The following is a 13,310-nucleotide window of genomic DNA, read 5'->3' as shown; positions in this document are numbered from 1 at the left end:
GGATTCAACAGCCTTCTGATTCACTCTGGACTGTTGAGGCTATATTAAACATCAACCAGTCGAAAAACAAAACAAAACAAAAATGATGGCAACTGACAGTAGTGGTTTTGATTTTATAAACACTGGTTAGAGAATGGAATATTTATACTGCTATAAGATTTGGATTGGATCTTAGCTGGATCAGGTATTGGTGACGACGTGTTGGGCTGAACTATTCAGTGCTCTGTGTTGTTTTGTGTTTACTTTGCAATGTGGCAGCAGGAGCTATCAGGAGAACTAACTAATTTTTTTTTAACTTACTACTACTAGTTCTACTAATTTTCATTTCCACTTGTTATGTTTGGTCTGAGAGAAGTTACATAAAGTAGAGGCAAGAAGGACACTGGATCACTGCAGCTCATGCTGGGATTCGATTAAACATTATTTCACTTAAGATGTTTCCCATCATTTCCACGTTTTGTACATGTGTGTTAGAAGCCTAATCAGACTGCGTTAATCAATTATGCGAATATCACCCTTTTTTTCTCCACTGCATTTATCATGGAGCTGCTGTCATTTATTATTTTACTTACAAATAAATACATTCTCTGAACAAACTTTGAAATCTGTTCATTCCTCATTTTATTTCATTAAGATAAAACAGCGCTGTTGAGGTTGATCCTGATTTTGCCTTAAAACATATAAAAGATTCCCTGTCTCTTACAATGAGGAAAACAGCTATCAAATGCAATACTGGCATTGGATTGTGAGCAGACACCCAAGCCCCAGGTTTGCACTGTATCACAAATGGGAATTATCTTGACCAGCACATCTTTAAATGAAACACAGTCGAGAAAATGTTTTTATATGCAATGCCTGGAATACGAACAATGTAATTTATACACAGAAGCTCTCATAAAGATAAAATTTAGATTTGGACTCATCGGCCACTCTTGACTTTCTGGTCATATCAGCATGAAATGCAAATTTAATTTGCATTTGCTTTATGACACAGTCACTCTGACTGCCAGTCAATAGGATGACTTTTTCCTGAACTCCCTGCATTATTACACATACAAATATTTGCATAATGCCTTCTTTGAGAAGCCTGTAAAGATACATGGTACACTGTCAGGTATTTAGTTCTTGTGTATAAAATAGTAAGTCAAGGTAGCCCTATTTCTGTCAATATGTTTTTTCTCTCGATATTATCAGCAGATAGTGGAGGTGGGGGTGTTAAACGCTGAGGTCTATATGTGATATGATACAGAGGAGTGGAGAGAAAATGGGGAGGAGAGAAAAGGGAGATAGGGGAAGTAAAAGAAAACCAGTGGAGCAAGGAAGTCAGAAAGAAAAGTAATTGCCAGGAGGTTTTCCCTCCTCTCAGACCTGGCAGAAGAGTGATAATCACACATCCCTTAACATACTGTCTCCAAACACCGCTGAGATTAACAAGAAGCTGTCATTTTGGTTTCTCAGTTCCAGAAATAACTCAGAAACCAATGAATGGATACTCTAAATATTTCTAACAAGCATGAGTGCCTTGTATTTTTGTGCTTTTCAAGCTAACAGGGCTCATCCCGCAGAGCTTATAGTGTAACAGCGAGGTTGTTATGTCACATCAGGGATTAAAACTTGAAGTGGAAGGAAGGATGCACCACCCAGATTTGATTTTTCATGGAGATTAAGTTCCTATACATAGAAACATGGTTTGTTTACTGCATTAATGCTGTTTAGCTTGTCTCCATCAATTCAAAAGCTTATACTAAATTTAGATTTTAGTGAATTCATCTAGTTTTCTTTTCTTTTTTTTCTTTCTTTTTTAAACCCTAAAAGTATAAAAGGGAGACAAACTAAACAGATCAGTAATCAGTGACAGATAGAACTAAAAACAAAGAAACTAAATGCACAGAGACAAAGAGACGCAGACATCACCACCATCACCACAACACCACCCCCACCAAGAAAAATCACCAGGCCCAGATGGCTCTTCCTGTTCCTGCAGAGCTGGCTGCTGGTTGGCTATGAGGAGCCACAGGGGCGGGAGGATGTGACGAACAAACAAGCAATGACATCACTCACTGGCAGTAGAAATATGACCCATGCTGCTACTCACTGCTTCAGCCAGTCCAGGGCCAATTGTGGACTCTGTATTTTTGATTGTCCAAAAAGTGTGTTAACAGTGCGGGTTAACAAAGTGGCTGGGCTAAGTGTTCCTGCTTTTATGTCTGCGTGAGGATAAAGCTCTTTAAAGTAGTAATCTTAAACATCACATCTATATATGCACACACAGAATGTACATACAAGGTAAGAGCACACTTGCATTTAAGTCCAGATAAAGGTTTGGTGTTCTTAATAAAATGCTCAAGCATTATGTAAGAGCATTACTGGTCTGGGAGGAGTGGGTGCCCAATCCCATACGACCGCTAGGCTAGGCTACTTACAGTGAAACCTGTCACAACAGCATTGATTTAGGCTGATTACACCAGGGGCCAGGATAGTAACTCACAGCTGAATGGTATTCGTTGCGAAAGGCAGCTCTAAAGCTGGGTGTACAATGGGCAGTCCAATATCCATATTCATTGCAGCTGGGTCAGCAAATGGCTGTTTTGTTGTATTGAAAAGGCAATATGGAAAAGCACTTAGAAGATAAAATTAATTCCAGCTGCAAGACTTTGACAGAAGAAATATCCCCAGGTTAAAAACCAAACAAACAAACAAAAAACCAGACAAAGAGAACAAACATTCCTTAAAATAAAAAAAAAAACAATAAAGTAGTTTTGTATTGAATATATTCATATTTTTAGTTTTCAGGTGCCTTACAATCAGGAGGGATAATGCATAAATGGCCAGAATTTTTTTTTTTACTTTACTATATAAAGTGAGATGACTATTGCTGTGATTCAGTGCTATACAAATAAAACTGAATTTGATTTAATGAAATTAAATGGTTAATCGTTTTATTAAACCCTTTGAATTAAAGCCAGACATCTACACTTCTCCACACAATCTCATCATAATTGCTTTATTTCAAATCTATTGTGATGGTGTTTAGAGAGAAAAAATTACAGAAACTCTGTCCAAATAACTTTGGACTTCACTGAAGCTAAAACATGTTGAGAACAGAAGCTTGGTAGATAAATGAGTAAATAAATTAAAAAAGACAATGATGGCTCCAACTGTGTGAGAGGAGTAAAACAGAAGAGAGCACCTGTTGTGTCAGCCTCCTGCTGTGGAGGTAAATCACAGCTGAGGAGGATGCAAAGACAGCACGAGACTAGACAGGTGCTATACGGGACAACAGTGCATGTCGCTCGCCGTTATCTAGGTCTCTCATCAGTGAGAGTGTAGACGCTGATCCGCTGGCAAGTGTTGGGGACATCTCGAGGCAGCTGTAATCTGGCTGAACGTATGGCAGAAGGCAGGCAGTGGTACGAGCCTGGAGGGTGGGGGAAGGTGGACTTGTACTCGACTCCTCTTTCAACTGGAAGCACTGGTGTACAAACACACCAAGTAGCATTATAGAGAGCACAAATGTAGAACTGAGGCTTGCCAGCTGACTAAGTCCGACATGACTAGCTCTGAGATCATCTCAGACTATACTGTTTGAAAAGTGGACAATGAGAGCTGTGGTTGAGGGCATAAGGAAACTTGCTCATTACTCATCTATATGATCCCTAGTCAACATCTAATGCAAATCAGCTTTTATTTGTAATGAGCCTCCACTGATCTAAGAGTGAAAAAGGCCACAGCTGAGCAAAACGGAGGATTTTATACCATAAACAATTCCAAAGTGGTTTTGAATCGTGCTTTCCTCTGCTACACAAAGAAAACTTATGTCTTTTTAAAACCCAGCTTTACCACACTTAAGCAGCAACAGTTTGGAACAATACAAAAAGCCATTTCCCCCTCGACTAGTGTAAATGGATCTGGAGTTTTCCAAAGCTGTTCTTTATGGCACCTGTAAAAGCTGTCAGTTGAGCCACATGGTTCAACGGTACAGCGCTTATTAGAGCCAACAGCAATCTGTTGAATACTGTGCCACAATCACTCTGTTCTCACACCCACATACACTCACACACATGGTGTCCTGACTCATAGCTCAACTCACAGAAAAACAAGGGGGTCAGATGACTCTGGTTAGGCCCCGGAGCAGAATATAAGTGCTCCTTTTTTCATAAATAACAAACACACACTTCACTAAGGCCCCAAAGAGATGCTGAACTTTAAGAAAAGTTTTTTTTCTTTTTCTTGGATGTCCAAATTATCTGGGAGCTGGGCTCTTTGAAGACCAAGACTGATTTTGCTTCTTTCCCCTAAATATCAATGATAAACTGATACCTGAGAAAGGGTCTGACATTAGTGCTCTTTTGTGGTTTTAAATTTAAAACATGCACTCCTGCGTGTATGAATCCATTAAGCTCATGAAGGGATAAGAAAACGCAAAATTTGGAGCATTGTCATCCAACTTACATGGGATCTGATAGGTCTGCTCAGCACAAAGACTAGTCTGATATGTTGAATTTGACCATTGTTAAGTCCACTAATTCTATCTCAAAAGGGTTAATGGTGAAGCAAGGAGCAAGATGTGGCAGAGTACTTCTTTTTCATCTTATCATTTCCCCAGAAGGTATGACTTTTTCCGCCAAGCTGATCAGGAGGTCAGAGGCAGTACAACTTAAGGCTAGGGCTGCTCAATTAATCGAATTTTAATCACGATTACGATCTGGGCTTTCAACGATCATTAAAAATGACTGAGCCGATTATTAGCACCTCCCTCAAGCTTTACTCTCGCGCTGCTCCGTGTAGCAAATCGAGCGCACCTCTCTGCATTTCGAACACGTGTCACAACAATTAAGAGGACCCAAGGGAAGCTCGGAAAGCTAAGCAGAAGTTATTTGGAGAGGAGAGTGACTGTCGTTGGTTGAAAAGAGAGGTAAAAAAAAAAAACTTCAGTGGTGTGGAAACATTATGGGTTCGCGGAGTCAGACGTGGATCAAGTAGACACAGTGTGTAAACTTTGCTACGGTGTAGTAGCTGCACCACAGAGCAACACTGCAAAGTTCACTAAACATAGATGTTTACATTTTTCATTTATTTCTTATATTGCAAACATTTGCACTGTTATCAGTATTTGCACACTATTTTATATTATTTTTTAAAGTCATTATTCAATACATTGTTATTGTTAACCCTTTAAAGCCGGTCAGAGCAGCACGCTCCGTTTTGTGTAACTATTTTTAAATCCCTGTAGAACCTGAACCATGTAAGCTAGCGCAATAATTTTTTTGCATATGAAACTTACATCTTATGCCATCAGCTTGTCCTCGGTCACGGTTTCCTTCCACATAAAGCTTTGCAAAAATTGCATAAAAAGCGCTTGCAGGAACAAAAACATAATATTCCAGAAACAGCTTTGCCGATCCGATCAGCTGTTCGTAACACTTCCCACATTGAAACAGACGGCAGCGCGAACTATCGCATGTCCGCCATTTCCTGTCCAAAACCGGAAGTGACGCTCATTTCGCGGAAAATGTAGTTTTTTACTTGTAGGCCTTAAAAGCCTATACTGGTGTTTTTATAAGTCATGTTTGACTTTTCTGAATAGTTTCTGGGATGCTTAGAACTCGAATTGCACTGCTGGAAATAGTTTATTTTGATGCACATGCTGTTTTCTTTGCAAATTTGCATCATAGGATTGTTTTTTGTTTTTCCTGCAGTATATAAAAATTGCTGTATCTCCAAAATAAAACTATGAAGACACTCAAAATAAATTTCCTGTTGTTGTAAACTATTTTTTGCAACTTTTTTGTATTTAAAGTTTTGAGGGATAAACCTCTTAAATTTCTCCAAGTAGAAATATATGTAAAAAAAAAAAAAAACGATTTTCAATTTTTTTGTAGTTTATTGCACTTTTTTGCAATTAATGTAGTTACTATGGACTTAATGCATACATATTATTAAAATATGGGCTATAACAGTTGTATAGCAACTTGAAATGCTCCCACAAATGGCACTACAACATGTAAAAAAATAATATAAGCTCTGGCGGACTTGGTTCTATAGTAGGTCTTAAAGGGTTAAATAAATATCGTCAAATAATCGAGATCTCAATTTCAGTGAAAATAATCGTGATTACCATTTTTGCCATAATCGAGCAGCCCTACTTGAGGCAGTGTGAAATAGATGTGTCTGGACTTGTTCAGCTTTTTCTTTTGGACTTACAAAGCAAGGCACTCCTAGGAACTCTCAGTCTGACCTTGGTGACCTTCAGTAGCCTGAAGGTCTTTCCCCACACAAGGGGCCAGATTTACTGACAATCAGCAGCAGTGCAAAGCCCTCTTTTACCAGTAAAAAGCTAGTGTCAGCATTTACTGAATAGGTGCAGTATAAATTTTGTTACTGAAAGCAGGGACATGATTGATTTTCCTGCTTGCCTTATTGCCCGTGTATTTGTAACAGTTTGACTTTCACAGTGCAAAATTTTGCTAAGAAATTATTTAAATGTACCACACAAATGTTGTTTAATAAGGTTTGTGACACTGTCTTATTTTTTCTCCTGATGTGGCTGTGATAGATGATGCTCAGAGTAATTCATTTAGAAATGTTATCAGAATGAGTTTGTACTGGCATGAGTGAATGGCTTAATGATGTAAATGTGGTGCCAAAGCTTCCCTGTAGCTTGTCACTGAGTTTCAGGTTTTCAGCCATGCAGAGATGAGTCCTTCATGAGAACTCCTTCATGGTTTTTCTCAGGAGTGCACATGCACACACAGCTTTGCGACATCGCAAATGAACTTATTTATGGATTAAAGTGTTTCAGATTAATGTCTGATTCTGCCTCCCAAGGTATTCATGTTAAAAACAAAAATAAAATCCAGAACAATGCAGGTGTTATGCACAGTAACCGAGGTAATGCATAAAACCTGTGCTAGCATGCATTATTTTGGACAGTAGATTACTTGCTCCTTCATCAAGTTGACTAATTTGTGCTACTCTCTTTATTGTTAGTAGATCATCTTTAAAGCCAATATGGGCTATATCACTGAACTTTTATTTTTTAGACATTTGATGTGCATTTAAGAAAATAAATCCCAATCCCAATAAGCAGCTTTCCTGATGAAACTCTGAGCCCATGTGACAACATCCCCAAGGTAAATGTCCAGAGACTATCTCTTGCTGTCTCCTTCATGTGATAAAGGGCAGCTTTGTGGATAGTGACTGTCCTAATTACTCTGACAGTGTCCAGAGTTCAGGTGTGAAAACGCTGCTTGAGTAAACAGCTCCTCTCTTCTCCACTGCAGTCCCTTCTCTGAGAAATGAAGCAAGAAAAAGAAGGCATCTAGCCTATAAGCAATCTGGCATCTCCACCACAAGAACAGCACAGTATGTTCAAAATAACAATAGCACCACGGTATCTGCCAGTCAAACGGTGAGCTGCTGCTGTGGTGCAGCTTCTACTGGCACAGGCTTTCATAATTAGAACATGACAGCGATAATCCATGAAGGGTAAAGAACAGACGCACTGTAGAAATGTGTCTTAGGCCAACAGCTCTCAATCTACTGGCCTGCACAAGGCAGGAAGACGCATACAGATTATTTGTAAATCAATTGCACCAGCAGGTTTGTTTTTGGCTGTTTAGTTGACCTAGTATGCTGTGCTGCATTATTAGGCTATAATTACACTGTACTATGTCAACCAGTGTGCCCTTTACTCTGGCAAAGCACATCCCACAAATGTTTGGCTCTGTGTTTCTATATAAAGGATCCTACAGGCAAGGAAAGGTAAGGCTGGGATTAAAAGCCTATGCCCTTGTGGGGCACATGTTTACTGTGCGGTGTAAGGGTCCTATTATCTGCATATCGTGCTTAAGTAAGAGCCCACTCAAACCAGTCAGCAGCCTGTCTGCAGTTTCACAACATATGTAAACACAAAGACTATAACTGACTGAAAACAGTCAGCCTTCACTGCTCCCAAGTATGGTGCTATTTTGGAATTTCCACAAATTCAAGCAACCACAACTCTGGGTCACAAACAACCACTCAGTCACCATATGAATCATTTAGTTAGTGAATAATTCAACTAACATAATAAAGGAGCTTACACAAAACCTATTGTTAACAGTCTGAGGGCAGAGATTTAGGCACCGAGTTACCCTTTGCAAATTGATGCAATAGTATAATTAGCATAATCACACTGAAAGAAACAAGGATGCCCCCCTCCGTCCCCGTTTTACCTCTTGCTGCAGATACAGTGAGCTGTAAACAGGTTGCAGAGCATAAGGCAGGAGCTTTATTTCCACAACAGGGTGGGTGTCAAGAATATTTTGCAGCAGCCCAGTGCAAGAGACTACCAAAACAAGAGCTGCAGGTTATATGCTGATGCAAAAAATGAGGAAATAAAACAGCTGACAGGGTTAACATTGTAAATTAGAGCAACAAATGTGTGTTTTACTGCACACAAACGTACTCATTTACCCAAGTCAGGATCTGTTAATTCAAATAACCAGTGACCAGGCTGACCAGCTGTTACATAATTCTTTGACCTGATTCTTCTCTCGGGGAAATGGGTACAGTCAGTCTACTAAAAAGCCGGAAATGCACAACTTACCCAAACACTGACCACCCCAGGGAGATACATTATAAATATATGTCTGTGTATGCGTGTTTTTCTGGTGGCACACATACCTCGCTCGGGCTTCATGTTGTCCAGTGTCATCAGGTTGCCTTCAGGTGCTCCTGCAGAGATCTTCCCAGTCTTCTTTTTTCCTAACACACCTAGCCTGGACAGCACACACAACGGGCGTCTGCCCCCCTTAAACCCCCTCTGTGACAGAGAGCTGCTGCGTTACCTAAGCAATAATATCAGCTGTAAAGCCTGCGTGTTGGTGCCAACTGCCCCCTATCCAACAACAAAGCATTGCTTTGTTAGCATGCTACTGTCTGCTCCCATTCAGTTGCGCTGTATTGTCAAACACAAAGATAACAGATAGCGTGTGCCACTTACAGTGAGCGTAAGGATTGTCAGTCTGCTTGGTAGCGCCTAGCCGTTCTAACTGCAAATAATTTAACTAGCAAGCCGGCTACTCTTGCAGCTAGTCTCAAATTCCACCACCTGAACCGTAGTTAAGTCGTGGTTCATTTCGGTGTCCCCGTTTGTGTAAGGCTGGCTCCTAACTACCAAGACGCGGGGGATTTGCTAACTCAGCACTGCTATTCAGAAAGCAAACTCAACCAACTATATAACCCCTACTGTTTCTGTATTGTTAAGCTGGTGCTAGTGACGACGACCTCGCAAACATCCCCAACCCCCCAGTAATGTAGCACAGGTAGCCACGGCTCAGCTTCTAATACCGATGACGGGCGGTCTCGGTATTTTTCTCTGCTAAGACGAGAACATTTTCAGCGTTATCATTCCTCTCGCGAAACGATAACCAGCGATAATCACACGGACATAGTGCACTTTCTGCCCGTCAACAAAGCTCGAATCGTCGCCATCTACTTTGCGTTAGAAACGCCACCTGTACAGACTTCCTTTGTGATCCTCATTAAAACTTTTCAAACCGACAACAAATAGTCCGACTCCGACCGAACGCTTCGGGGACGACGGCGACGTTTCCCACAAGCTTTTTTTCTATTTTTAAGGAGCAACCGTTGTTGTCAGGGCGCTGACACCAGCTGACTACTAAAACTAGAGGACTAGGTCGGTACTGATATTATTCAGGCGAAATGCAGATGAAAGGAACAGTGAGTCCTCCTAGTCGTGATGCTTTACAGTCTGCCTCCCTTCCTCACTTCCCTCCCTGCTGCTTGTCAAAACAGATCAGTGCAGCTCTAGTCACGTGTCCCAACAACAGTGCCTCTCGTCACTTCCCTCTCTACCAGCCTCGCATGAACTCGCAGCCATAGCAACCGCCAACTTAGAAGTGGTACCAAAACTTCTGAGGAAGTCGCGCCATGTGTGGCTAAAAAATGTAGATTTAAAAATAAAACACAAGCCCAGCAGCGTGCCTTTTCACTTCTGAAAGACAAACAGCGATTAAAAAGTCCGAGCGGAGACGAGGACGCACAAGAGATGGGCTTCTCTCCCAATGCTGATTGGTCAGAGGAATTCGGTGCGCGTTCACGTGCGCGCGTGAGGGTTCGTCTTTTTTTTTCCGTTGTGGACATTTTGTTCTGGCTTCAACCTAAACAAGGCCAAGATTATTTTTGGAGATGCTGTTATATGTTAGTTGGCTACAAACTGGATGACAGTCATCTAAACTCACTCAGAAGTTTCTGGAAAACAGTAACCCTTGGCTCACTAGGTCTTTTTCCTCCGTAGAAACTCCCCTGCGGTGTTTTTAAACAAAGGCGATGGTTAATAGAACTTGATTTTTTGTTTTGTTTAAATAGCTCGAAATGTTTAAGCTATAGGTTGAGAGTTTCAAGGTTAAAAGCGAAACATTTTATAAGGCATGGATGACACTTGAAGATTCCCCACAGTCAGATGCTGGTAACGAGAGGTGACTTTAGGCATTAAGGCAAGAAATCCAAAGAGTAGGCAAAAATGAAGTAAAAAAACAGTAGGGGAGCCTGGGGGTGATTGTAACACTTACAGCTCGCAGAATATTTGGGCCACGATTCTTACACTTTGGCATAAAATAGCCTTATGTACCCACTGCAAGTAGAAATGTTTGTAACCTGTTCAACTTTCTCAGGCAATTAATTACTTGATGCATAACACAAGGAGTTCTATTGTTCATAGCCTGCCTCACTGCTGGGATATGTAGTAACACAACCTGGGGTAAATTATAACAATTAGAGTAAAAAAAAATCAAAATTGAGACCATATGCATCTTAGTCGTTTTATTGTGCATTGCTTCAGTAGTTTTAAGGTCTTCATCGAGGTCAAAAAGCTCCCACCTCTGACTTTTAAATCTGAGTCAGCTCTTGTCAGAAAATGTACAGTAGAAGCAGTAACAGAAGAACAATGTAATTGTATTTCCCCCAAGAGTAGTCATGTTTTTCTCACCCACTGTCCTGGCACCCAAAAAAAGTAAAAAGAAAAGAAAAATCAAAAAAAAAAAGGACATGGGAAACTGTTTTTCTTTGTCATCATGGGGATAGTTTTAATACTTTTAAAATAGGTGTTAAGACCACCCCACCCATTTCAACCATTGTTTAGCCAGCTGGAGCACCATGGGGGTCTGAAATTAGCATAGGTTAAATGCCTCACATTTTACCCAGGACACTGCTTTTTAAAATTACAAGTTGCATTTCAGCAGTGTCAATGGTAATACAAATGCACACTTGATTAAAAAAATTGTTCTGTGTTGAAAATCAGTTAATTTGCTGTAAAATCTGAATGGTTATTCACATGGATTAGCAATTTCACATTCAATGTCAAGGAAGATGTTATACATTAAACTAATGATATTTTTTAAGTGAAAGCAGTAGTTTTGCAATCATTCCTTTGTTGCAGTCTCACCTGCAGCGTTTTCTATTCCTATCCTGATACATGTAAGATGTGGTGTGTTGACTTTCTGGTGGAAAATAGAGGACAAGGGAAAAATGCTCTGATTTAATCAACACTGTGATGAAACACAGTGTTGATTAAAGGCAACAATAACAATTCATTTCATGAACAGACTCTGTAGACCTGGCTTTAGTTTGCTAGTGAAATTACACTATTTGGGATACAGAACAAAGATAGCAAAATATTGTAAGATACTGCAAACTAAAAAAAATGAAGCTATTTGTTGAAATTAGGAATGTTAGTTCAAACATAACCACGGTTATCTGATAACGGGTGTGATAACAAATGTCAATTGTGTCAAAGAAATTTTGTGTTGAATAAAATGGCTTTGACTGAAATATTGTAAAGGAGTTTGAGTATTATTTTTTTTTTATAAATTTTATTTTCAGTCACAGCAGCGTGTTAATAACAAAACATTGAACATACAGTAGTTTGCTGTTCAGTATTTACAATACCCAAAAAGATAACAGAAATAGAGAAGGAAAACAAACAAACAAATCAAAGAAACCCCTACAAAACAACAAAAAACAAACAAACAACAACAAACAAATATAAAAATAAAATGTATAAGGGACATTCAGCGTACAGTTAACTATGATAGTGATATAGAGATATGGCATCCGGTCATGATAAGGTGGTCATTTTAAATGTTTCCATGTACATCAGGAATGGCTGCCATGCCTTAAGAAATTTGGTGGTTCAACCTGCCAGTGTATATCTCATCTTTTCTAAATGTAAAAACCTCATGAGCTCTGCAAGCCACTGTTCATGTGTGGGAGGAGCTTCCTGCTTCCATCTTAAAAGTATAAGGCGCCTTGCGATAAGTGAAGCAAAGGCAATAGAATTAGAATAGTATTTTGGCAAAGTGATGTCTTGAGGTATCACCCCAAAGATAGCCGTTAGAGCAGAAGGATCATATTTAACGTTATACATCTCTGACAGAGTGTTAAATATAGACACCCAATAGTTATGAAGATTGGGGCATGTCCAAAAGGTATAAGTTTGGGTATTTTTTTAAACTAAGATTTATTTGTTTCTCTTGCATAAAGGGTGGGGATAATAAAATAAATAAAATAAAACATTTTTTTAGTATCCATATGGACTGCCAGCCAGACTGTTGCATAAAATACTGGTAACAGTATCAACCCAGAGTTTGACAATCAATCCACTCCTAGCTGCAAGCCTTTTAAATTTTAATTCAGCTGATTTGTGCTTTCTCTCTGATACCAGATGCATGTGACCCAGAGAATGTGGGTCATTTGCACAATAAAACAAACACTTACCAATTGATTGTGGGCTTTTATCGACAAAGCAGGAGCAAAGTTTACATATGTATGAGGACAACACTAACTGTTGTTTGTGCTGAGTCAAACATAGTGGAGCTCTGCATCCCATCCTGACAAAACCCCAGGAGCTGTTGCATATCACATGGTTGAAGATACACATTTCTTTAAAACCATGGCATCCCCCATACCGTCTGCACAATAGCCATAAATTATGGCCAGTAAAATTAAACATGTAAATATAGCACATCTGAATAAAAAAAAAAAAATGCTGTTCTTTGACATCTTACAGAACAAACTGCTTCATAAAGTTGCAATGTGCTTTAAATACACTATGATCACCGTTCTCCCTGAGAAAACTGGCTATGTTATTTTTAAAAGCCAAATGAAAGTCAGCAGACATTTTGAGCTGCACAATTTAATTACCTTCAAACACCAGCAACACAGTGAGGCCTGTAGTTTGTTTGATGATGTAATTTAGCAATAAACTGTTAAGCTAATAGTAGACAGTCAAGCCCCTGCTGATTCTA

The 13,310-nt window shown here is 39.6% G+C and overlaps 1 protein-coding gene across 1 annotated transcript in view; it reads right to left on the bottom strand.

Annotated features, from left to right (window-relative positions):
- Nucleotides 1–10,079, bottom strand: part of fam214a (family with sequence similarity 214 member A) — a 33,566-nt gene extending 23,487 nt beyond the window's left edge. The window contains exon 1 of the mRNA XM_005912866.3: nucleotides 8,668–10,079. Coding sequence (XP_005912928.1) covers nucleotides 8,668–8,698 — 31 coding nt within the window. The 5' untranslated portion in view covers nucleotides 8,699–10,079. The remainder of the gene's footprint in view (nucleotides 1–8,667) is intronic.
- Nucleotides 10,080–13,310: the final 3,231 nt, after the last annotated feature.

The sequence above is a fragment of the Haplochromis burtoni genome, unplaced genomic scaffold (assembly GCF_018398535.1).
Source record: "Haplochromis burtoni strain Fernald_Lab_line unplaced genomic scaffold, NCSU_Asbu1 Contig_2, whole genome shotgun sequence".
In the NCBI taxonomy this organism is placed as follows: domain Eukaryota; kingdom Metazoa; phylum Chordata; class Actinopteri; order Cichliformes; family Cichlidae; genus Haplochromis; species Haplochromis burtoni.
Note: the sequence above shows the minus strand (reverse complement) of the source record. Positions and strands in the feature narration are given on the sequence as shown.